Source organism: Notolepis coatsorum (genome assembly GCF_963971535.1).
Source record: "Notolepis coatsorum genome assembly, chromosome: 12".
NCBI lineage: Eukaryota > Metazoa > Chordata > Actinopteri > Aulopiformes > Paralepididae > Notolepis > Notolepis coatsorum.
Genome location: NC_140176.1, coordinates 55,554,687 through 55,579,168, shown reverse-complemented (window position 1 = coordinate 55,579,168; position 24,482 = coordinate 55,554,687). Strand labels below are relative to the sequence as shown.

Below are 24,482 nucleotides of genomic sequence, written 5' to 3'. Positions count from 1 at the left end.
GAAGACCCAGCAGCCGCCTGTATTTCCTGCTTGCGTTTTCAACACGAAACGATGGCAGAAGTGAAAGCTCCCCTCATTTGTGGAGGTAGGTACACATTAAAAAAATATATACACGTGTCGTATAGTTCAAGAGTACGTATGTCGTTACTATATCTGAATAATGTAGACGATAACGCTCTTGTTATCGAAAGAAGCATGTCGCCAGTTCATGCACAGAAGAAGCTAAGGACGAGCCTGAGCTTAGCTGATGCTGCAGATGCCTCATGAGGCTGTAATTCATCCAAGAGACAGCGATGATAGCTTGCAAACCCTTGATCACACGATGCTAATTTCTACTTGGCCTTATTGTTTATCTCTTTTTCTTTCGTCATTGTAGTTTTAGCAGTTTTCCTAAGTTCAACGGTGCTCGCAGTTGTCGAAGATCTAGATGACACGTAAGTGATGCTCTCTCTCTCTCTCTCCTTGATGTTCTGTTATATTAATGCAGCGTCCTGTGCTTTTGTTTTGGTCATAAATAATCGTGTAACCAACACCGTGGAAGACTCGAAACCCTTTTCAGTTTGTTGCAAACCAGTTTAATGCACGCTCCTCACTCAGCTATCACGGGTGGTTGAACGATTTAATGGATTTAAAGTGACTGTCGTAAAGTTACTGTCCTACTTTGTCATTCTGCACGTTTTTGACTCATTGCACATCACACCTCTGCCCTGGTAGTCAAGTCATGCATAGATAACAATGTGCATGCTAATGAGGGGTGGGGTAATTAATGCTGGTTCTTCTAGAGGCCAATGTTCTAGATATTTGGATACTTTAGGGCAGGCTATCATGTGTAGGGCTGACCCCCAAGGGCATAGGTTTGATTTGGAAAGTGTTGGGGTGACTGTTAGTTTATAGTAGAAATTGCATGAATTACCGGAGGAAAAAAGTGATTGAAAGCAAAGCTTCAATCATAAGATGTTATGAAATGTTGTTATGACCTGTATGTCCCTATAATCTATAGCACGAAGAAACAGAATTTTGCAGCCATTCCCTGTGGAAACGGAATTCATGTTCAGAAAAACTCAACAATAAATGAATAGGTAACATGCATCATTATCCAGACGGGTATATCCCAGCTATATTGTGTTTCCCATAGTCGGGAATCTCTGGATATAGCCTAAACTTACCCCAGCAATTGTGAAATGGATATGGCAATCACATGAACAAACTCATAGATGGAATCTCCCGAATTATTAATGTGAACCTGACGCGCATCAGTGAGCTCAATGCCCCATGGCACTCCAATACAAACCTGTTATAACAGACTAGAGATATATTAAAGGACTAATTTAATTTACTAAACAGCTCAAGCGAATAAATGATTGCCCTAACCTGAATGATAGCCCTAGTCTTTCCCAGGCACCTCCACAAAATCCAAAGCAAACAAAAAGAATAACGTGTCAATATAGGCCTACCACTATTTTGATAAACTAGTATGAACGCAGGTTCTGAATGGACAGCTCCTCAATAGGTAACATTCGCTCATTACACAACATGCATAACATATAGCAGAGTTTCTAACTGAACTTCATACAAAACAGTAGGCTAGGCAAGGGACGTTTACTGGCTGAGTTCTCAACACTATGCACAATGAATGTCTTACCTAGTGCAGAAGAAGGTGCCTCTTTTTACAGTCGTGTCATATCGTCCACTGTTTAACGCTACCGTGACAGTTTTGCAGTCGGATCTCCCTCGATGCTGCAGGGCCAGTTACTAATCCTCCTCAAAACAGACATTTCGCTCTGATGCTGCTGAAGCCAGAGTCGGTGCCAGCGGGAATTAGTTAACGTTGACGTCACCATGGTGTTTCGGCTGAATTCTCATCTGGGTCGCTCCTTGGTTCATCTTTCTGCTGGGGCAGCGCAAGGTGTCTATCTGGGCCTCTCAGGGCCGAGCTGACGCTTTTGTTTGTGCAAAGAAACTGAATATCCACCATTCAGCAACTTCAGAGCAAGGCTTTCAATAGTCATGTGCATGCAATCTGGGGCAGTTGGTCAGGTGCCTGTGTCAGGCAGTCTATCACCATGTCGCAGCATGGTAATCAGACCTACCAATGTTTTAGTAAAAGAAACACACCATATTACTTTTATTTTATATGTATTTTATAATAAGTTAGAACCGTGCACTACAATACAATAACAAAGAGTCCCTGCTGAGGTTTCTCTGTTCTGTTTGACTTGCCACAAGCTCAATCTTTTTTGCGTGCCGCCACTCGCACAGCTGCATGTAAGAGAGCAATAGAAGCTCTTATTTCTTATCCAGTGGGAACATTAGGGAGCTAACCCTTTGTGGAGCCAATGGAAACGATATTTATTATTATTATATATTTTTCCCCCCCATCCCAATGTTAGTCGTTATGCCAATTCCCAATCCCCTTCCTGGTCGTTGCGCACTCTACCCCCTACCGTCGGTCTGGGAGGGCGGAGACTATCGCATGCTTCCTCCGACACATGTGTAGCCAGCCCACCGCTTCTTTTCACCTGGCAGCGCGGACTCTCACTGAGAGGGTGTAACGTGTGGAAGGTCACACTACCTCTCCCAGATCCTTCCCTCGCTGTGCAGGCGCCCCGACTGAACTGTAGGAATCGCTGTTTACAACGACCAGGACTCACCCACGCCGGCTTCCCACCGCTAACACTGCCAATTGTGTTAGTATGGACGGTCTGCCAAGCCGGAGGCACCACAGCCGGATTCGATCCCACTGGCTCTGTGGTGGTAGACAGACGCTTAGTCCGCTGCGCTACCCGGCCGCCCGATGGAAACAATATTTGATATATATATATATAAAGGCATAATGCAAAATATTGAATTTAATATTAATTTAATCTAATTTCAGGTTATCAGAAAAGGGGTAGGTACATGTACATGTCCCTACTGCCCTACCACAAATTATGTGCCATGCTGTCCCCTCTCATTAGATTTTCTTTTTGTAAAAAAAAATCCGGAAAAATTTGTTTTCACTTTCCCCATGAAATCATGTGGGAAACACCATTTTACAGATTTGTCGATGACGTCAACTAGTCGATTTAGTCATCAAAGATCTGCCAATTAGTCAACCAAGAATTTCTTTGGTCGTGTATAACCCTAATATTATGGTTGGTAGGTTATAGGTACTAATTCTATACACTTGCTAGAGTGGGAAGGTGTTAGGGGGCATTGTCACGATATGACCGGATATTTTGTGATTCACATTGTGCTGATATTGGGGGACAACCTTATGTAAGGGATAATGTATAGCTACGAGGTCATTGTCGCAAAATAATTGACCGACACAGAGTTTAAAATACCGAGCCGCCTCGGCGAGTTGTTTTAAACGTCAGTGAAGGTCAATTATTTTGCGACAATGATCGAGTATAGCTATACATAAGCCCGCTTATTACATGGCTAACTTACTAACAATATACCTAATTCATTTTACATCGACTCGCAACACTGGTTCTGGCTCCGCTCGTCGCTCCGCCCCCTGTCATCGCCGGCAGCTTCCCCGGCAGCAGAACACCGGCAGTGTCTAATTGCACTGAAACAGTGTGTGTCAGTGGGCTTGATTGCGAACAGCTGCGCACAGCGGTCATTATTTTCCCACAGCGGTCATTATTGTCCCACAGCGGTCATTATTGTCTGATAACTGACCTCTGACGCGCGCTATTGACCAATCACAAGCAAGCATTTCGGCGAATGTGAAAACGCCATGTAATAAACTGCATTATACTATAGTATATAATAGCAATGTTGGCATATCACTATGGGTGGGCCAGAAGCGGTCTAAATTGCCCTCGAAACTAAAGAAACTATAAACTACAATCGATAAAGCTGGGTCAGTAGTAATGATGGCTTTTAACAAAAAGAGAGCTCACGTATTATTTGCACACTGGTTACAACTCTTGTTTGCTGAAAACCTGCTGGTTTTATCACTTTTAGGTAGGGCTGGGCTGATATGGCCAAAATGTTATCACGATATATCACAATACAATTTTTCATATCGTTCGATATCGATAATTATCTATATTTTTATTAGTATTAAAAACATATATATTTTAAAATTATTATTTAAACAACAAATGTATGTTTATTTTGCAGCAATTCTTTGTCGTTGCCGCCATCTTTAGTGTTACAGACCCTCACACACAGTTCTCAGGCTGCAGCTGGTTTGAAAGCGAAAGTACCAAAAAAAGTGGCTGTGGCTCCAGGGGAGTTGAACAGTTCTGGCTCTGCTAGTTTCTTTTCTATCTTTTGGCACTTTTTTGGTGGACAAACCACTACATGCACCGTGACTCGCGACTGGAGACTAGTTCTGCTAGCACACATAGCCTACTGTGTACAGACGGTTTCAAACTGTATTTTAAATTAGAAAGCAAATGAAATAAATGGCCAAGAGAAAAATAAATCTCTATTTGGTCAGTATTGTCATTTGGACAAGCAAAGCCATTACGGTACTTTAAGTTGCAGGCAAGAAAGACAAGTCTGTCCACTGTCTCTGTCAAATTATTATTATTTTTTCTTTTTTAATTATCGATATTATTTTTATGATGAATTATTAAAATATATCGCAATAATTATCGTTATCGTTTTATCGCCCAGCCCTACTTTTAGCGTACATTTTTCATTAAGGACTTTGATTTGTTGAAGTGCGTGTCTTAAAATCCTACTCTCGGACTTATTATTGTGTACCATGTGATTTTCACAGTAGGAATGTACAAACTCAGGCACGGGGTAAATTCAAATCTAGCGTTAGCAAATAAAAGATACAATTTAATTTATCAGTTATTTTATAAATTTTCCTCTCCTTTCAACAGATTTAAAGAAACAAGAGTTAATGATATCTGGCTGGTGGATGTGAGTCTGACGCACACGCACGCACGCACACACACTCACCCATATACCCATACACACCAAATTAGTCTGGCTGGGTCCATTCAGGGGTGCTTTGCTCCATGCCCGTGACACCACTGTCCCGCTCATCCCTAACGGAAGTGGCAGTGATGGAGGGTGGGATGAAGGGAGGCGGGGCTTTGTGCGGGGGGGGGGGGGGGTTGGTTGCAGACTGGGCTCTGTGTGTATTTAGTGAATGAGAAGTCATGCATGTCGGGCGAAGCCAGGGGGCTTGGAGGGGTTTATACCGGAGTCCATATCTGTGACCTGGACACAACACTAGCTCCCCAGACCGGACCAGATCAGAGCCCAAAGCTGCTTCCTTCCTTCCGCTGCTGGGTGTGTTGGATGGGGAGAGCTAGTCTGAGAGCACAGGGGAGTGGTGATTAGAATGGCAGGAGCTACTGTACACATGGATCTATCATCACACAGACACACACACACCAGAGGCACACACACACACACACACACACACACACACTGCAATACAGGATGGTCCGTGCAGTAGATAGAATCCTTAAGTATGGAAATATGTGTATGGAAATATGTGTGTTTGACATCATCATCTCACATGTAATAGAGTACCTCAGACAAAGAACCATATAAGTCCATTTTAAGTTTTCAGAGGAACAATGTTTTCAAACTTTATTATCTAAAGATGGGAAGTTAAGACTGTCGCGTTCAAGGGCGGTCAGGTGGCGTAGCGGAGATTGTGTTCATCACCAACACCGGAGACCCTGGATTCGCCTGTTCGAATCCAGCTCACAGCTCCGGCGTTGTCACCAGCTTGGCTGGCCGTTCACACTAATACAATTGGCTGTATTAGAGGGTGGGAAAGCTGGCGGGGTGGGTCCGGGTCGTTGTAAACAGCGACTCCTACAGTTCAGTCGGGGCGCCTGCTCAGCGCGGATAGGATCTAAGGGGGGTAGTGTGATCCTTCCACACGTTACACCCTCTCAGTGAGAGTCCGCGCTGCCAGGTGAAAAGAAGCGGTTGATTGGCTAGACGTGTGTCGGAGGAAGCACGTGATAGCCTCCACTCTTCCAGACCGACTGTGGGGGGTAAGTGCGCAGCGACCAGGAAGGGGATTGGGAATTGGCATAACGACTAACATTGGGATGGGAGAAAATCGGAGGAAAAAGGAGGTGGAAAAAGACGAGTAGTTTCTTGTGATGTATCACATTCACACTCCCAAGTGATTTAGATTAACTTCACACAAACACATGGGCCCGGTCCAAAGAAGTTCAAAACGGACTTATACGGTTCTTCAGTGCAAGGGTTCAGTTATAGTAGGTCTACGTTGTTTACATGTAGATATCACTTTGACACAAAGACTGAGGGAAGCCTTTCCTCTCTGCCCCGCCCCCTCGCAGTTCTACGCGCCATGGTGCGGGTTCTGTAAAAAGCTGGAGCCTGTGTGGCATGATGTCGGGGCGGAGCTGAAGAGCTCCGGGTCGCCGGTCCGAGTGGGGAAGATGGATGCCACTGCGTACTCTGGTGAGTAGGGGGCGCAGAATATCTACGTTTAGGTTTCCCTTTTCAAAATGATCTCATGAGCTCATATGACGAACAACAGGAAGTACAACATTATGAAGAAGTACCGTATTGACCCAAATATAAGACAACCTCCCTGTCATTTTTTGGGAAGACTTTTATAAAAACAATTTTTAAGATGTTTCTATAATGAAAATTAATATAGCTTATCTGATCTGAATGCACCACTATTACATTTAATAAAACAAGATAGGAATATACATGTATAGGGTTGTGTATAATTTCGTACTGTTTGTAGTTGGTGACTTTAAAACTATGCTGGTTCCTATACGGTGCCCAGAGTCTACTTCTTTAATAAAATCCAAACCAACACTGAATACAATTTAAAGCTAGGTTTGGGGGGAAAAAAACGACATCTAGAACAATTAGTTACTAATGCTTGGAACCAGTTTCTTATACAACACAAATCTAAGGAATAACCTTTAGAAACCATGACCAACATTAACCTTAAAAGATGCTGCTTTATATTGCAAATGTGGCAGGGTTAGGACATCATCTCTAGGTCATAGTGTGTTCCAGGGATCCAGTTTTCCTCTAATACTTTTATTTTATTAACTCAGTTCTAATGATGTATCACACTATCTTGAGTTTTCAGAGGTTTAAACTTCTTTCCCAAAACTACATAGTGCAGCTTTAAACTTTCATTAAAGTGAATTGCATCTCTTGTTCTATCATAGAACCGCAGTCACAGGCCATTACAAAGGCCCTTAAAACAAGGCTACAAACATCACAAAACAAACTGAAACTGGTCAGACTACTGCTTGGCCTTACTCACAAAACCCACCTTACCCCTGCACATTTTGACAACCTAGGATGGCTTAGAGTAGACGACAGAGTACAGCAACGTGCAATGGGCCTGGTCTACAAGATACACTACACCACTGGGATACCCATGTACATGTCGAAATACTTCCCAAAGGTCAGTGAATTCCACGCCCCCACAACACCAGAGGGAGTTCCACAAATAATGTTCAACCCAGATTTGGCTCAAACGAACACGTTTCGCAATTATGCAACAATAATGTAGAACGTCCTACCCAAAACCGTGAAGGAATGTGAATCCCTACCCTCCTTCAAAACCGCTCTCAAAGAACACCTACGGGTGGCTGCAATTAGAAACTGGCCCCTGTAAATGTCCAAATCACCCTCCCACCAATGTACAGTTTCTTCCCCTTCGGATGTATATATGTTTTATGATCTCTTTTTACTACACAGTTCTGTATATCTGTTTGTCGTGTACAGTATGTCATAAATGTCATGATGAATTGAAAATGGGGGACCCCGATGTAAACAAGACTAAAGTCTTTCTGGTCTGCATCCTCTTAGCAGTTTGTTTTGTATTGAGCCGTACTGTATTGTACCCATTCTGCAATCTGTTAATAAAGTTTTCAATCAATCAAGTCACACCCGTAGCTCGCCCTGGACCTCTCTCGACCTCTCTTCCTTCTGTCCTGCCTCTGAAAGCCCACAGCCAGGGGGGATGACCCCTCAGCTCCCACACATGGCTGCACCAGACTGTTTACAATGTGCACAGTGTATTTTAATTGTCTTGTTGTTGTACTTTAGTCATGGAAACTCTGCTAGAAACAAACCAAAAATAAAAGACATCTGCTGGGCAGGACGTTTCACTGGCTGTCCCTGTATCCTCACTCTGGTTCAGAGTGCTTCATTTAAAAAGCAGACAGAGGGGGGTGGAGAGAGAGAGGCAAGCTAAGCACACAGTTTAGCTTGCGCAGCAGACTAAATGAGACGGATAGTGGGATGGACAGTGTACACTTGTAGTGTTGTACCTTTTTAAACAAATCTTGAAAAAATTTATTTGAACATTTTACCGCTGTGACCTAAATAAATTAACTGGCAACGTCTAAGTTAAAGGTTCATCTGCTACCGTCATTGTCCATTTGAGTGAAGCCATACTAGAGTGTTTTGATTTTTACATGATGGTGTCTGATGATGGCTGAGCAGTAGGTGAGAAAAGAGTGTTCTGCAACTTATCCCGATGACAAAAAGGTCATTATTAATGATCGTTATTCATAAGGTGCAGCACCGAAATCAGTGTAGCGATTCTGGGTAGTACCGCATTTAGGTATATATTTACATATTTTAAATTAAATTGTCCTGTTTACATAGGATAAACACATTTTGTTATTAATTAAATTAATTGATATATTAATTTATTTAAATGTATTTATGAATTGTAATTGTAATTAAATTGTAGCCTACCAGTAAGCCTATTCCTGACATAGTTTGTATCTCAAAGTGAAAAATAGAACCATAGGTTATATTTCAATTAGACTGCCTCACTGATCACCATGATGTTAAAATGTGAATTATAACTCCTCCTCAGTCCTGACCTTAGTTAACTTGGCCTTACTTCCACCCTCTGACACCTATCGATTAGCCAGTGGATCATCTGACATTAACATCACTGTCTTTTGAAGGTCGTAGCGGTGCGAAGCCAGCGATGAAGAATCCATTGATACCAAACATGTCATACTAGCTTACTTACCGGGAAAGGGGCTAACTTTCTTTACTGTGACACTGTCAATCTCTAGTGCACCCATCCCCCCTTTCCAGTTGTAATTTGCAGCAAAAAGTACAATATAATATAATGTAATTATTCAATTAAAATAAAATAGGCCAGGGCTGTACAGTTGTGCACGATGTGGTCAAGTATATACACTAAGAATAAAAAATAACAATACAGTGGGATGGTATATTTAACAGGGCTGTGCAATTGAGCAGTAATGTGCAAAAAGAATGAACCGTGAATAATGAACAAGAGACTGATTATTAATGCTAGTAATAACAGCATTAATACTAATGCTAGTAATAACAGCAATGTTTTAAAAATGTTTTACTAATCCCCTTGTTCTAATTGAGATAGTACCTGAAAGCATTCTCTAGGTCAAGCTTGTACAATCTTGTAAAATGTGTATCTGTCTCACCTGGCTGTCGATAATGGTATTGTTCTTGTTCTAGGGCCCCGACCCTGAGCCTGTATTACATTGGATCTGTTCATTGTTTACCTTCCCTTTTGACCCCAAGCCTCTTGCTTAGTCTAATCATGTGAAACCAGATTAAAGTCCCACGCCGCGCTGAATGTCTTCCCGCCCAGACTAAGACCAAGAGGCTACTCCAAAAGCCGCAATCAGATGACAACAGGATTACTGAAAATCAGAGGACAACAACACGATTACGGAGGAAAAATTCTCAGACCGAGATAATTCCCCAAGAGTGTTGCGGTCTAGGTGTTTAATCTTGAAAATGTACACAGTAAGGATTATTAATATGGTTATTTCTGACATTGCAGGAATTGCATCAGATTTTGGTGTTCGAGGTTACCCTACAATAAAACTGTAAGTAATATTCTTATCTTGACTTTGCATAGATGTGTGTGTATAAGGAACAATTATTATTTAAACAATTATTAAAAAAAAATACTAACCTTTTAGTGTCTTTCACTAGTATGCACTCTCCTACTAAGGAATCTACCTTGCCTATATTACTACCTACTATGCTAATATGCACTCAAGACTGTAGCACCCAAGTTCGACACTGTTTGACGAACAATGTTACTTACCCTTAGCTGCCAGAGTTGTACCCTTCCTGCTGACTTGTTGTATAGAACTTGTAAATCGCTTTGGATAAAAGCGTCAATAATTTTTTTAGGGGTGAAACCATTCAATCTGACAATGAGTGTTTTCCATGCATAGATCTATTTGTATCAAACAGTAACACCACAGTGTCAAACGGGCCCACTCCAAGTACATTTCACAAACTGATACGATAACATCTCACCTTGCATGTACAAAGTTCTCTCCACTGCTTGATTGTGTGTGTAATGTATTATATTAAAATCATAGGTTCTGCCCGCAGTTCGGTTTGATTAACTTTTATTTGATAAATATGTTTTATGGATATGAAAATGTGGCAAGACTGATTCAGTCTGCAATAATTGTGTAAATGCAATTAAAATATTACACCTAGTTATTATTTCACAGCATTATGACAAAATCAAATAGATAAGCCATCCGATCTCAATGATTGGAGCCAATCGCAGCATATTTTAATTAATAGATATTGGCTATATATTAATCCTGATAGCCTTTTTTGTTAAAATGTTTTTGGACCGGCACTCTGTATCGGCAGATACTCAGTGTAAAAAAAAAATATATTGTATCGGGACGTCCCAATTTTACAGATGAATGCAGCTAGATTTCAACATACATATTGACACATTGATTATATTTCACAGCCCTGTGTTAGTTATGAACCATCTGTTTACTCGGTGCCTGATTAAGCATTTGATGATCTGTGTTCTTGCCACCCGTGTGTATCTTCCCTTGTGGTTCCGCCTGTTGAGATGCTTAGAGTTCTAAACCACATGGGAATTGTAGGTGTTGTTGCTTGTTATTTATTAACATGTCATGGTGCGACCAACTGATTGCATTCAAACCTTTGTTTTTTGTCAGTCGGTCCCCACCCTCTAGAGTGCCCACAGTTTTCGCCCCAATGAGGCTGACTTTTAGCATGGAGGTCAAGTGTGTGTGTGTGTGTGTTCATGCCAATTGGCTAACACGATTTTGTGGAAATGTTGGTCATTACCCAAAGGACAGCTGATTAACAGTTCATGCCAATTGGCAAAAAAGGGCAGTGGCCTAGAACAAAAAGGTGCAAAACTTCATAACAGATTCACGTAACATGGCCAAACTTTGTGGAAATCTTGATCATTGGGCAAGGACACACACACACAGCACATAGCCATGCCCCCTTGTGTGCATTTACACATGGATGCATGCATGCATGTACGTGGTCACAGCTATTGTTTATTAAATGTGGTGTTCTAAGATGCAGTGCTTCACTGTATTAAGCTTTCACATGTTTCTCATCTCCTTTCTTTTTATTGAACATTTAGAAAACTTTGTTCTATATCACCTTGTTGGATATGTTGTAGAACACTGTAGCGAGTGATTTAAATAAGGGTTCTTTGTGTATGTGTATATATGGTCAAATAACGACTTCGAAATGTTTTTGTTTATGTGGGTGGGTAAATGGCATTGTAGAATAATACATGCAGAAACACACCTATGGCTGTTCGTGTGTGTGTGTAGATAAATGCCCCCTTTTTTTAGTAGAGTAAACTCATTTGCGTAGACTCCAGCTGCTCAGTGCAGAGCCAGTTGGTGATTCTGAGGAAAACAGCCATCAGACATAATGTCTTCTCCGTTCTTTAGCAATGGCCTCATTTATCCGACGAGCGCCATAATGGGCTCCCTGTTTAGTCTCCCCGAGCTCATTTAAAAACCTGTCACAGGATTACAGCAGGGGTTCGCCATATTTAACAGAGATGAAAGACCTCCACGGATCTGCAGTTTTCCATGTTTTTATTTCTGAAATGGTCTCATTTGTGAGATCAATGTAAATCCAAAGTTGTTGTTTTTTGGGGGGTTAGTGGGGGTGGTGGTGGTAGATCCTGCCACAATAAGCATAAGCATAGACTGTAAAAATGCGTAATGAGACAAATGAGATGCTGATAAAAGTAATGTCTGCCCGGAACAAAAGCACATATTCCATCTCAATCAGTCAATCACTGTGGGACGTTCAGCTGATGAGTGAACGTGCTCTTAAAAGAACACGCCAACATTTGGCTTACCATCTTCTCCAGAGAGACAAGAATAGATGCCAGTTTCCTCTGTGCATTCAGTAGAAAGCGATCTGGCTGCATGTTAGCCTAGCTTAGCACAATGAATGGAAGCGGACATGGTCGGTTAGCCTAGGCATTGTCCAACTAACACCTCTCCCGAAGGCTAACCGGCCATGTCCGCTTCCATTCATTGTGCTAAGCTAGGCTAACATGCAGCCAGATCGCTTTCTACTGAATGCACAGAGAGGAAACTGGTATCTATCTTCTTGTCTCTCTCTGGAGAAGATGGTAAGCTAATTTCCCAAAATGTTGGCGTGTTCCTTAACTACTGCAGTGGATGTTTGAGTTCAACCATGGCGAAAGTAATTGTCTGAATTATGACAGTTGTTGGGGAAGCTAAAGAAATGGATAACAATGTCAAAAATAAATGCCACTGGTAACGGACGTATCGGAAACGGTACCTACTCTTGGATACGTTAACTAGTTGAGTGATGTGCTCTTGTCCGCTCTCGTACAGTAATGTTAACTAGTTAAGTGTTGAGTGATGTGCTCTTGTCCTCTCTCGTACAGTAATGTTAACTAAGTGTTGAGTGATGTGCTCTTGTCCTCTCGTACAGTAATGTTAACTAGTTGAGTGATGTGCTCTTGTCCTCTCTCGTACAGTAATGTTAAGTGTTGAGTGATGTGCTCTTGTCCTCTCTCGTACAGTAATGTTAACTAGTTGAGTGATGTGCTCTTGTCCTCTCTCGTACAGTAATGTTAAGTGTTGAGTGATGTGCTCTTGTCCTCTCTCGTACAGTAATGTTAACTAGTTGAGTGTTGAGTGATGTGCTCTTGTCCGCTCTCATACAGTAATGTTAACTAGTTAAGTGTTGAGTGATGTGCTCTTGTCCTCTCGTACAGTAATGTTAACTAGTTGAGTGTTGAGTGATGTGCTCTTGTCCTCTCTCGTACAGTAATTTAACTAGTTATGTGTTGAGTGATGTGCTCGTCCGCTCTCGTACAGTAATGTTCACTAGTTAAGTGTTGAGTGATGTGCTCTTGTCCGCTCTCGTACAGTAATGTTAACTAGTTAAGTGTTGAGTGATGTGCTCTTGTCCTCTCTCGTACAGTAATGTTAACTAGTTATGTGTTGAGTGATGTGCTCTTGTCCTCTCTCGTACAGTAATTTAACTAGTTGTGTTGAGTGATGTGCTCTTGTCCTCTCTCGTACAGTAATGTTAACTAGTTAAGTGTTGAGTGATGTGCTCTTGTCCGCTCTCGTACAGTAATGTTCACTAGTTAAGTGTTGAGTGATGTGCTCTTGTCCTCTCTCGTACAGTAATGTTAACTAGTTAAGTGTTGAGTGATGTGCTCTTGTCCTCTCTCGTACAGTAATGTTAACTAGTTAAGTGTTGAGTGATGTGCTCTTGTCCTCTCTCGTACAGTAATGTTAACTAGTTAAGTGTTGAGTGGTGTGCTCTTGTACGCTCTCGTACAGTAATGTTAACTAGTTAAGTGTTGAGTGATGTGCTCTTGTCCTCTCGTACAGTAATGTTGAGTGGTGTGCTCTTGTACGCTCTCGTACAGTAATGTTAACTAGTTAAGTGTTGAGTGATGTGCTCTTGTCCTCTCGTACAGTAATGTTGAGTGATGTGCTCTTGTCCTCTCGTACAGTAATGTTAACTAGTTGAGTGTTGAGTGATGTGCTCTTGTCCTCTCGTACAGTAATGTTAACTAGTTAAGTGTTGAGTGATGTGCTCTTGTACTCTCTCGTACAGTAATGTTAACTAGTTAAGTGTTGAGTGATGTGCTCTTGTCCTCTCGTACAGTAATGTTAACTAGTTGAGTGATGTGCTCTTGTCCTCTCGTACAGTAATGTTAACTAGTTAAGTGTTGAGTGATGTGCTCTTGTCCGCTCTCGTACAGTAATTTAACTAGTTACGTGTTGAGTGATGTGCTCTTGTCCTCTCTCGTACAGTAATGTTAACTAGTTAAGTGTTGAGTGGTGTGCTCTTGTACGCTCTCGTACAGTAACGTTAACTAGTTAATGTTGTGTGATGTGCTTTTGTCTGCTCTTGTACAGTAACGTTAAGTGTTGAGTGATGTGCTCTTGTACGCTCTCGTACAGTAACGTTAACTAGTTAATGTTGTGTGATGTGCTTTTGTCTGCTCTCATACAGTAACATTAATGTTAGCTTTCCTACTTTATCGCCATTCAGTGCTCCTAGTCTACCCTTGAGTGTAATGCAGCGCACGTTGGGCTAATGCTTGGTGGAATTAGGTCTTTAGCTAGCATTGGCTATAATGTTAGGTGGCTAGCTAACATCAATGTTTAGTAGCCATTAGGGCTGTCTTAAATACTTCAAAGCTTCATTCGATGGGCACGGGATTCGAACAGGAAAATAAAAATTTAATATTAAAAAAAATTATAAAAAATCTATTTATTTTTATTTTTTATAATATATTTTTTTATCCCCCCTCCCACCTGCAAAATCTTGCGCCTCCAATGCAACAAACGTCATACGCCTTATTAACTCTGCCTCTCTTTGTTAACTACAACAAGCAATGCTGTTTGTTATTTAAGATGAGGTCGGACTCGGCACTGACAGATTTGTGTTCATTGTGCTGCTTTTATAAAGCCTCAAATGATGGCTTACAATATTTTATAAAAGCAAAGTGTTTTGTTTGTCTAAGATTTAAAAAGGTTTAAACTTTACATCACTGACAATTCTCTATAGTATTTTTTTACAGTGTCCCGACCCATATAAAAACATGTCTTAGGGAGCTCCAGTAGCTCACCGCGTACCTCGAGCGCTATTTCGGCGCCGGGGACAACCGTGCTCGTCACGGATCTGGGGTTAGCGAGTTCGATTCCCGGACTGCAGCCGTATCTTTCTCAGAGTGTCTTCCCCCCATCTGTACCCATTCAAACCTGTTTCTGTCGGTCATTCTTGACCAGAGAAAATGCGATAAACGCAAAAAAGAGCCAGCGGAATGGCCAAAGTAAAAAAAAAAAAAAAAAAAAAAACATGTCTTAATAAAAAATGCAGTCGAATTCTGCCTTTGTCTCTATAAATATTTATATAATTGTTTGCTTTATAGACGAAGGTTGCAACATAATTATGTAATGTAATGTTGTTGGCTGTGTAACGGAGAGCACCCGCCCAGGTAGCGCAGCTCCCGACTCATTATTAATTTAATTAATTAATCCAATCCAATCCACTTTATTTATAGAGCACATTTAAACACACAACATAAGAAAGAAAAAAATATTATTATTTTTTTTCTTTTTTCTTTTTTTTTTATCTCGAAGTTTCTAATCTCGGCCCGAAGCTTCGACGGCCAAAAAAAGCTTCGAAGGTCAGCCCTAGTAGCCATGGACCACCAAGCTAACACCAAAAGCGGATGTTGCGTCTGTTTGTTTACACTTTGGGGTCACGTTAGATCAGGATAATTGAATGAGCTGTTGTTACATCAGTTGAACTAATCATTAAATGCAATGTAGGCCTATGGCAGGTGTCTGACGAAGAAAGGAGAGAGTACTAAAATGACTTGGAAGTCAGAATAGAGAAAAGCAGTATGTCAGACCCAAAGTTACAGAAAACGAAGGCTGCGTGGGGGAAAGACCAACAGCACCACGGAGGCAGCGCTAGAAAACATTAGCTTGTTTACAAAGATGAGCATAACTGACGGCAAACTGAAATGACCTGAAGTCAGAATGGAGAAATATATCAGGAGAGAGAGAGAAGATGACACGCACACGCACACGTACACACACACTAGAATCAAAACAAGCATGTGGATGAGCAAGAGACAAAAAGAGCAGAGAAACAGCCTTTGAAAACCTTGTTTACAGACTTGACGTAAGAAAATATTTTAAGTAATACACATCTACTACATTTCTAATGTATAATTACTATAACATACGGTAACTGTAAAACTGATGTACCGTATCTAAACTAACCTATCTGCAAATTTGCCAACCAAAACTGCTGTCTGCGTCCACACAAACGCACACCTTGCACGCAGTTTCAACTTTTTCTTCCATTATGCACCTTTCATCTGTGATTAAACCAAGCGAGTGATGAAACATCCTCAGCAGGCCTGCAGGAAGCCTACCCCTGGGACTCACAATGAGGCTGATTGAGGGCTCCGATTGGCCCCCGAGTTCATTATTCCCCCGTGGGCTGATGCAACATTAGCAGTCACTTCTTAAAGGGGTACTCCACTCAAACAAACAAACTATAATTAGGTGATGTCGTATGAAGACCGTTTTTTTTTTATTATTGATGTGGTGCATGTAAACAGTTTCAAACGGCATTGAAATAGCCATCCCGATGTCCCCAAACTGCTTGTGTGTCGTAATCCTCTGTCGTCGAACGATGAGTCATAGCATCTGAAAACGGTGTGGTTAATTATTAAGTTGTTGCCAACCACTGCGCCAACGTACCGTTCCACAACAAGACCACTTTCTCACATCCTCAACCAGCAGCACTGAGGCGCCCACAAAGCCGGTCACTAATTCACTGTCAATTGACCGACTCCAAAAAGTCTTTCACAAATGTAAGTCTTGATGCGCTGATTTCCCAGCTTAAGGAGACAGTTGTCTCTGTTAACGGATTTCCACTCGGCTGTCCACGGTCACTGGAATAGCGCAAATTCAGCAAATTCCTATAGCCTAACTATTACTGACTGAGGATAAATTACTAGTTGCAGATGGCCCTGTTATCTTAACCTGTGCTGTGATTGAAACTTAGCCTGTTTAAATCTTTATATATATATATATATATATATATATATATATATATATATATATATAATTTTATTATTCGTTTTAGTTCCCCCCCCCCTTTCCCATAAGGTTAACATGCTTGCATACATTATCCAGTTCATATATATACTGTACATACATATATTGCCCAACACAGGGGAAAATAATAAAAAAAAAGGCAGCGGGATGCAGCTTGCCTCTGCAGGACAGCACACATACATACATGCATTATATACATATGTACACACAGTACATGCATACACACATAACATATGTACACACATATATACATACATAACATACGTACACACAGTACATACATGCATGTATACATACATAACATATGTACCCAGAGGAAACCCACTTCTTAGGGACCTGCACTGGCTCCCCATTGCTGCACGTATCCGCTTAAAGGCCCTCGACCTAGCATACCGTGCGGCAAAGGGAACCGCTCCCGCCTACCTCCGGTCAATGGTCTCTAACTACACACCCTCAAGACCCCTACGCTCTGCATCTTCTGGCCGCCTCAGACCTACTCCTATCCAAGCTCCCGGAGGGTCATCAAAGAGAAGCCGCCTATTCTCAGTCCTTGCCCCACAATGGTGGAATGAACTACCCATCCCAGTTAGGACAGCCGAATCCCGTCCAATCTTTCGCCGTCGACTAAAGACTCACTTCAACCATTATCTGAAATGATTAAAAAAAATCTAACCCTGACTAACCTTACTGTCATGCACTTGTCCTAATAAACTAACCTACACTGTAACACGCAACACTTTGATGAACATTGTTACTCAGCTGATAGAGTTGTACCCTTCTTGCTGTCTTGTCGTACAGAACTTGTAAGTCGCTTTGGATAAAAGCATCAGCTAAATGACTAAATGTAAATGTAAACTATCAATAAATACAAAATATTTATTGATTAGGCGAAAAATCCAATGGGTAAAGCAGTAGAATGGTCGGGGTACGTTCCGGGGTCGATACACAAAAACAGGCTTGCCGACAGAAAGAGGGATTGTCCAGGGTTCAGGGTCGTCGTCCGGTCCAAAGAAGGTCAGTACACAGGGGATGTTCTCAGCCGTTCCAGGGGTCGTCAACAAGGAACACCTATCACGCTATCTCCTCTCCTCTACTTCTCCTCTCACCTTCACAACTCTAAACACTAATAACACTCTTCTCCAACACCAAACTCCGCTCACCTAACCTCTGCCCCTCCCTTGGTTAATGTACTGCGTGAGATGCTTGTGAGTGCACGTGGGGTGTGTCTCTACTAATTATGTGCAGGTGTACTATATCCGCTCAATCAGCTAGTGTGTGTGTGTGTGTGAGAATGCTGTGCAGGTGTGCTACATCAGTCCTAATCCTCTACCCACGTGACTGATATATCTTCCCTCCCTTACATATCCCAACGAGGGGGGAGTAGATCTGTCACAGTATGTATGTACTGTGCATGTATGTATGTACTCTGTGTGTACGTATGTTATATATGTATGTACTGTGTGTACACACAGTACATACATACATATACATGCATAACATACGTACACACAGTACATACATACATACATATCACAGTATGTATGTACTGTGTGCATGTATGTATGTACTCTGTGTGTACGTATGTTATGTATGTATGTATGTACTGTGTACACACAGTACATACATGCATAACATACATACACACAGTACATACATACATATATACATGCATAACATACGTGCACACAGTACATGCATACATATGCAGCACGGTGGCACAGTGGTTAGCACTGCTGCCTCACAGCACGAATGTCCTGGGTTTGAACCCCAGCAGGGGGCCTTTCTGTGTGGAGTTTGCATGTTCTCCCTGTGTTCGCGTGGGTTTCCTCTGGGTACTCCGGTTTCCTCCCACACCATAAAGACATACAGGCAGGGACTACAGATGGAAACTAGCTCATTAGCTAATTCTAGCACATTTATATTGATGTGGAAACTGAAGATGTTGATTATTGTGCACTGTCCCTGGGTAAAAAAAAAAAAAAAAACGTAAACTTAACATACATAGGGACATGGCATGTAGAACTGCAACAGAAACACTGGCACATCTGCAGAGGGACAGATAATCAATACCAACACATTTACATGTAGAGGGAACTCTATGAAGGTGAACTGGAGCAACAAAGACACTACTCCCCGTCCCTGCAGGGCAGAACACACACACACACGCACACCATATGCATATCTACACAGTTTTTCTATGGTATATTGTGGGAGTGCAGGAAGGATGAGACGGCAGACTGTGGTTGAGTTCTATACACGCATCAAATATGTATGAGCATTTTATTTTTTATTTATTTAACCAGGCAGGTAAATTAAGAACAAATTCCTATTTAGAATGACTAGCGAGAGGACAAAAGGGCCTTTCAAAGGGTAACAGCCAGGGAAATGGGACAAAAATAAATAAAATAAAATAGAAAAGAGACAGAAGATACATACATTACAGAGGTAAGGGAAATAATTAAAACATAATATGTGTATTCTATTACCTCAGAACATCTTAGAAACATGTTGTTGTTGCTGAGGTCAGGTATCAGGCATTGACTTTAATTACTGTGGAAGACCAGTCGCACATAGCGACTGGTCCAAAGAAGGTCAGTACACGGGGTATGTTCTCAGCCGTTCCAGGGGTCGTCAACAAGGCACACCTATCACGCTATCTCCTCTCCTCTACTTATCCTTTCACCGTCACAACTCTAAACACTAACACTCTCTTCTCCAACACCAAACTCCGCTCACCTAACCCCTGCCCCTCCCTTGGTTAACACTTTGGTCGCCAGGCTTATATTCAGAATAAACCATCCCACGCCAGCTCTATTTGTCTATGGAGAAGTTCCCCTTCTTTGCAGGGCTATAACTTTTTAAATTATATTGCTAAATTGACATTACTATGGCCCATTCAACATCAAGTATCTATTGTTCAGGATGTAGCAACGTTACTTTTTCATTCACATATTCATACTAAAATACGGTCTAAAGTATAAGTATGTTTTTAATGTTTTCTGCAGCTTTCTCCAGAACGTGATTTATAGACCTAAATGCATTATATTGATGATTGTATACAGTTTGATAGCAATCGGCGTGAGATAAAAAAATGTCAAATGGACGTGCTTCTAGAAGTTACTACTGATCATCTGATGTTGACCGGATGGGGGGGGGGGGGGGTCGTTTATAATTCCGTGGCCAACGTTAGATGATTCATTTAGTGTGGGTGATATGATCATCAGAGCAGTTTATATCGAACACGTTAAAATATAACGCTAAATCTTACCGTAGCTTCCTCATAGCGTTGGGCGATGAGCGTGGAGCAGAAATATTCCTATTATGGGATGTAGAAATATGCGATCCATTTCCAGGTTGTATAATAGTATATACGTCCAAATCATGTTTATCGAGTTATTGGTAACGGATTGCTATCCGTTGTGTCTAGCTCGAGTCCTGGGACTATTAGCGAGTGATCGGACCGAATTGGAATGAGCACCAGCTTCCATTTCCTGTTTCCGCTCTGGGCGATCCGCCGATCGGCCACCAGATGGCGCTCTTGAACCTTTGGAGAGTTGAGAGGGGATCAACAGTAGATCTCAAGTCTCCGGGGGAGAAATATGATTTCGATCACAGATTTTTGAAATATTGATATCAAAGACGTGGTACGGCGTCTTTGGCAGAATGAGCATGGCGGGGAATGACGTGGTAAGGCGTTTTTGGCGACCATAGTGTTAATGTACTGCGTGAGATGCTTCTGAGTGCAAGTGGGGTGTGTCTCTACTAGGGCTGTCCCGAGTAAGGATTTGGATGGTCGACTATGATTGGCCAAAATTTGCCGTTAGTCGACTATTGAAAAAAAAAAAAAAAAAAAAACGTATAATATTTTTTTATTTTATTTTTTTTATCATTCCATTTGGGCTGTGGGGGTGCTTAATGTCTGAAGGAGTCGACTGAAGGCTTCTTGTCCTCTGCAAAAGCATGCAATTGGTCCACTGATGGATACATCTTGATATTTGTCTAGTCTAGTGTGTTCATTAGATGGGTGAAATCCTCTTTCAGTGCCTCTGTGCCTGTTTTCGTAGGCAGTTAGCCTCTGGCCACGCTTCTAGGCCTCTTTTCTTTTGGAAAGAATGATAAAAAAAAAATATTATATATATATTTATTTATTTATTTACTATTCGACTAAGAGGTTGGTTAGTCGACTACGGCTCCTTTCGACCGATTAATCGACTAATAGGGGTCAGCCCTAGTCTCTACTAATTATGTGCAGGTGTACTATATCCGCTCAATCAGCTAGTGTGTGTGTGTGTGTGTGTGTGTGAGAATGCTGTGCAGGTGTGCTACATCAGTCCTAATCCTCTACCCACGTGACGGATATATCTTCCCTCCCTTACATATCCCAACGAGGGGGGAGTAGATCTGTCACAGTATGTATGTACTGTGTGCATGTATGTTATGTATGTATGTACTCTGTGTACGTATGTTATGTATGTATATATGTATGTATGTGTACACACAGTACATACATGCATATACATGCATAACATACGTGCACACAGTACATGCATACATATATACATGCATAACATACGTACACACAGTACATGCATACATATGCAGCACGGTGGCACAGTGGTTAGCACTGCTGCCTCACAGCACGAATGTCCTGGGTTTGAACCCCAGCAGGGGGCCTTTCTGTGTGGAGTTTGCATGTTCTCCCTGTGTTCGCGTGGGTTTCCTCTGGGTACTCCGGTTTCCTCCCACACCATAAAGACATACAGGCAGGGACTACAGATGGAAACTAGCTCATTAGCTAATTCTAGCACATTTATATTGATGTGGAAACTGAAGATGTTGATTATTGTGCACTGTCCCTGGGTAAAAAAAAAAAAAAAAAACGTAAACTTAACATACATAGGGACATGGCATGTAGAACTGCAACAGAAACACTGGCACATCTGCAGAGGGACAGATAATCAATACCAACACATTTACATGTAGAGGGAACTCTATGAAGGTGAACTGGAGCAACAAAGACACTACTCCCCGTCCCTGCAGGGCAGAACACACACACACACGCACACCATATGCATATCTACACAGTTTTTCTATGGTATATTGTGGGAGTGCAGGAAGGATGAGACGGCAGACTGTGGTTGAGTTCTATACACGCATCAAATATGTATGAGCATTTTATTTTTTATTTATTTAACCAGGCAGGTAAATTAAGAACAAATTCCTATTTAGAATGACTAGCGAGAGGACAAAAGGGCCTTTCAAAGGGTAACAGCCAGGGAAATGGGACAAAAATAAATAAAATAAAATAGAAAAGAGACAGAAGATACATACATTACAGAGGTAAGGGAAATAATTAAAACATAATATGTGTATTCTATTACCTCAGAACATCTTAGAAACATGTTGTTGTTGCTGAGGTCAGGTATCAGGCATTGACTTTAATTACTGTGGAAGACCAGTCGCACATAGCGACTGGTCCAAAGAAGGTCAGTACACAGGGTATGTTCTCAGCCGTTCCAGGGGTCGTCAACAAGGCACACCTATCACGCTATCTCCTCTCCTCTACTTATCCTCTCACCGTCACAACTCTAAACACTAACACTCTCTTCTCCAACACCAAACTCCGCTCACCTAACCCCTGCCCCTCCCTTGGTTAACACTTTGGTCGCCAGGCTTATATTCAGAATAAACCATCCCACGCCAGCTCTATTTGTCTATGGAGAAGTTCCCCTTCTTTGCAGGGCTATAACTTTTTAAATTATATTGCTAAATTGACATTACTATGGCCCATTCAACATCAAGTATCTATTGTTCAGTATGTAGCAACGTTACTTTTTCATTCACATATTCATACAAAAATACGGTCTAAAGCAGACCTGGGCATTGTACGGCCTGCGGGCCGGATCCGGCCCGCGGGATGATTCTGACCGGCCCGCGAAAGATTACATGATAATAATTTTTTTTTTTTTTTTTTTTTTTTTTTTTTTTTATATATATATTTTTTTTTCATGTCAACGTTCACACGCACAGTATACGCTTAGGAGACATGCTCAGAAGATGTTGGTTCTCTTTGGATCCACCTACATATGTGAACAGACATTCTCAGTCATGACGTTTACCAAGTCCAGGTACAGATCCTCTCTCACTGATGAACATCTGGCAGCTGTGCTTCGCATCTCCACCTCAGACATGCAACCTGACTTTGATGGACTTGTTAAAGCTCAACAGAGACTGGATTTCTCACACTGAATGAAAAAAAAAGAACTGAAGAACACTAAAATGTGGAAATATAACAAGTGAAATGGGACACTTCTTTACACAGTTCAGTGACATGTCTTGTTTATTTTTGCTATAAGATGATGTGATGTCTTTAGAAAGCTAAGAAAATCCTTGTTTCAATAGTATATGAAACTCAAAATGCCCTTTGTAATTAATGTTTCACATTTTGTTTATCATTTTGGAAATAAATTCTATTTGAATAAATTATATTTTTGAAAGCTAACCGCACCTTTTAATTGCCAAATAATAACATACACTCTTACCAGGGGTCAAAACAATGCCATTTACTGCTTTTTATATAGAAATAAAATGTATATTATGCATAATTGAGTTTGGAATTTTGGCCCGGCCCCCCAACATATTTTCAGTTGCTCATTCGGCCCCCCGGGAAAAATAATTGCCCACCCCTGGTCTAAAGTATAAGTATGTTTTTAATGTTTTCTGCAGCTTTCTCCAGAACGTGATTTATAGACCTAAATGCATTATATTGATGATTGTATACAGTTTGATAGCAATCGGCGTGAGATAAAAAAATGTCAAATGGACGTGCTTCTAGAAGTTACTACTGATCATCTGATGTTGACCGGATGGGGGGGGGGGGGGTCGTTTATAATTCCGTGGCCAACGTTAGATGATTCATTTAGTGTGGGTGATATGATCATCAGAGCAGTTTATATCGAACACGTTAAAATATAACGCAAAATCTTACCGTAGCTTCCTCATAGCGTTGGGCGATGAGCGTGGAGCAGAAATATTCCTATTATGGGATGTAGAAATATGCGATCCATTTCCAGGTTGTATAATAGTATATACGTCCAAATCATGTTTATCGAGTTATTGGTAACGGATTGCTATCCGTTGTGTCTAGCTCGAGTCCTGGGACTATTAGCGAGTGATCGGACCGAATTGGAATGAGCACCAGCTTCCATTTCCTGTTTCCGCTCTGGGCGATCCGCCGATCGGCCACCAGATGGCGCTCTTGAACCTTTGGAGAGTTGAGAGGGGATCAACAGTAGATCTCAAGTCTCCGGGGGAGAAATATGATTTCGATCACAGATTTTTGAAATATTGATATCAAAGACGTGGTACGGCGTCTTTGGCAGAATGAGCATGGCGGGGAATGACGTGGTAAGGCGTTTTTGGCGACCATAGTGTTAATGTACTGCGTGAGATGCTTGTGAGTGCACGTGGGGTGTGTCTCTACTAGGGCTGTCCCGAGTAAGGATTTGGATGGTCGACTATGATTGGCCAAAATTTGCCGTTAGTCGACTATTGGCAAAAATAAAATAAAACGTATAATAT

At 41.5% G+C, this 24,482-nt stretch overlaps 1 protein-coding gene across 1 annotated transcript in view; it reads left to right on the top strand.

The window, feature by feature from the left end:
* The window catches only part of tmx3b (thioredoxin related transmembrane protein 3b), a 95,085-nt gene continuing 70,603 nt past the window's right edge, over window positions 1-24,482 (top strand). Inside the window, 5 exon segments of the mRNA XM_084325626.1 lie at window positions 1-85; window positions 377-434; window positions 4,833-4,872; window positions 6,282-6,405; window positions 9,776-9,821. Of these exon segments, the coding sequence (XP_084181752.1) occupies window positions 52-85; window positions 377-434; window positions 4,833-4,872; window positions 6,282-6,405; window positions 9,776-9,821 (302 nt within the window). The 5' untranslated portion in view covers window positions 1-51.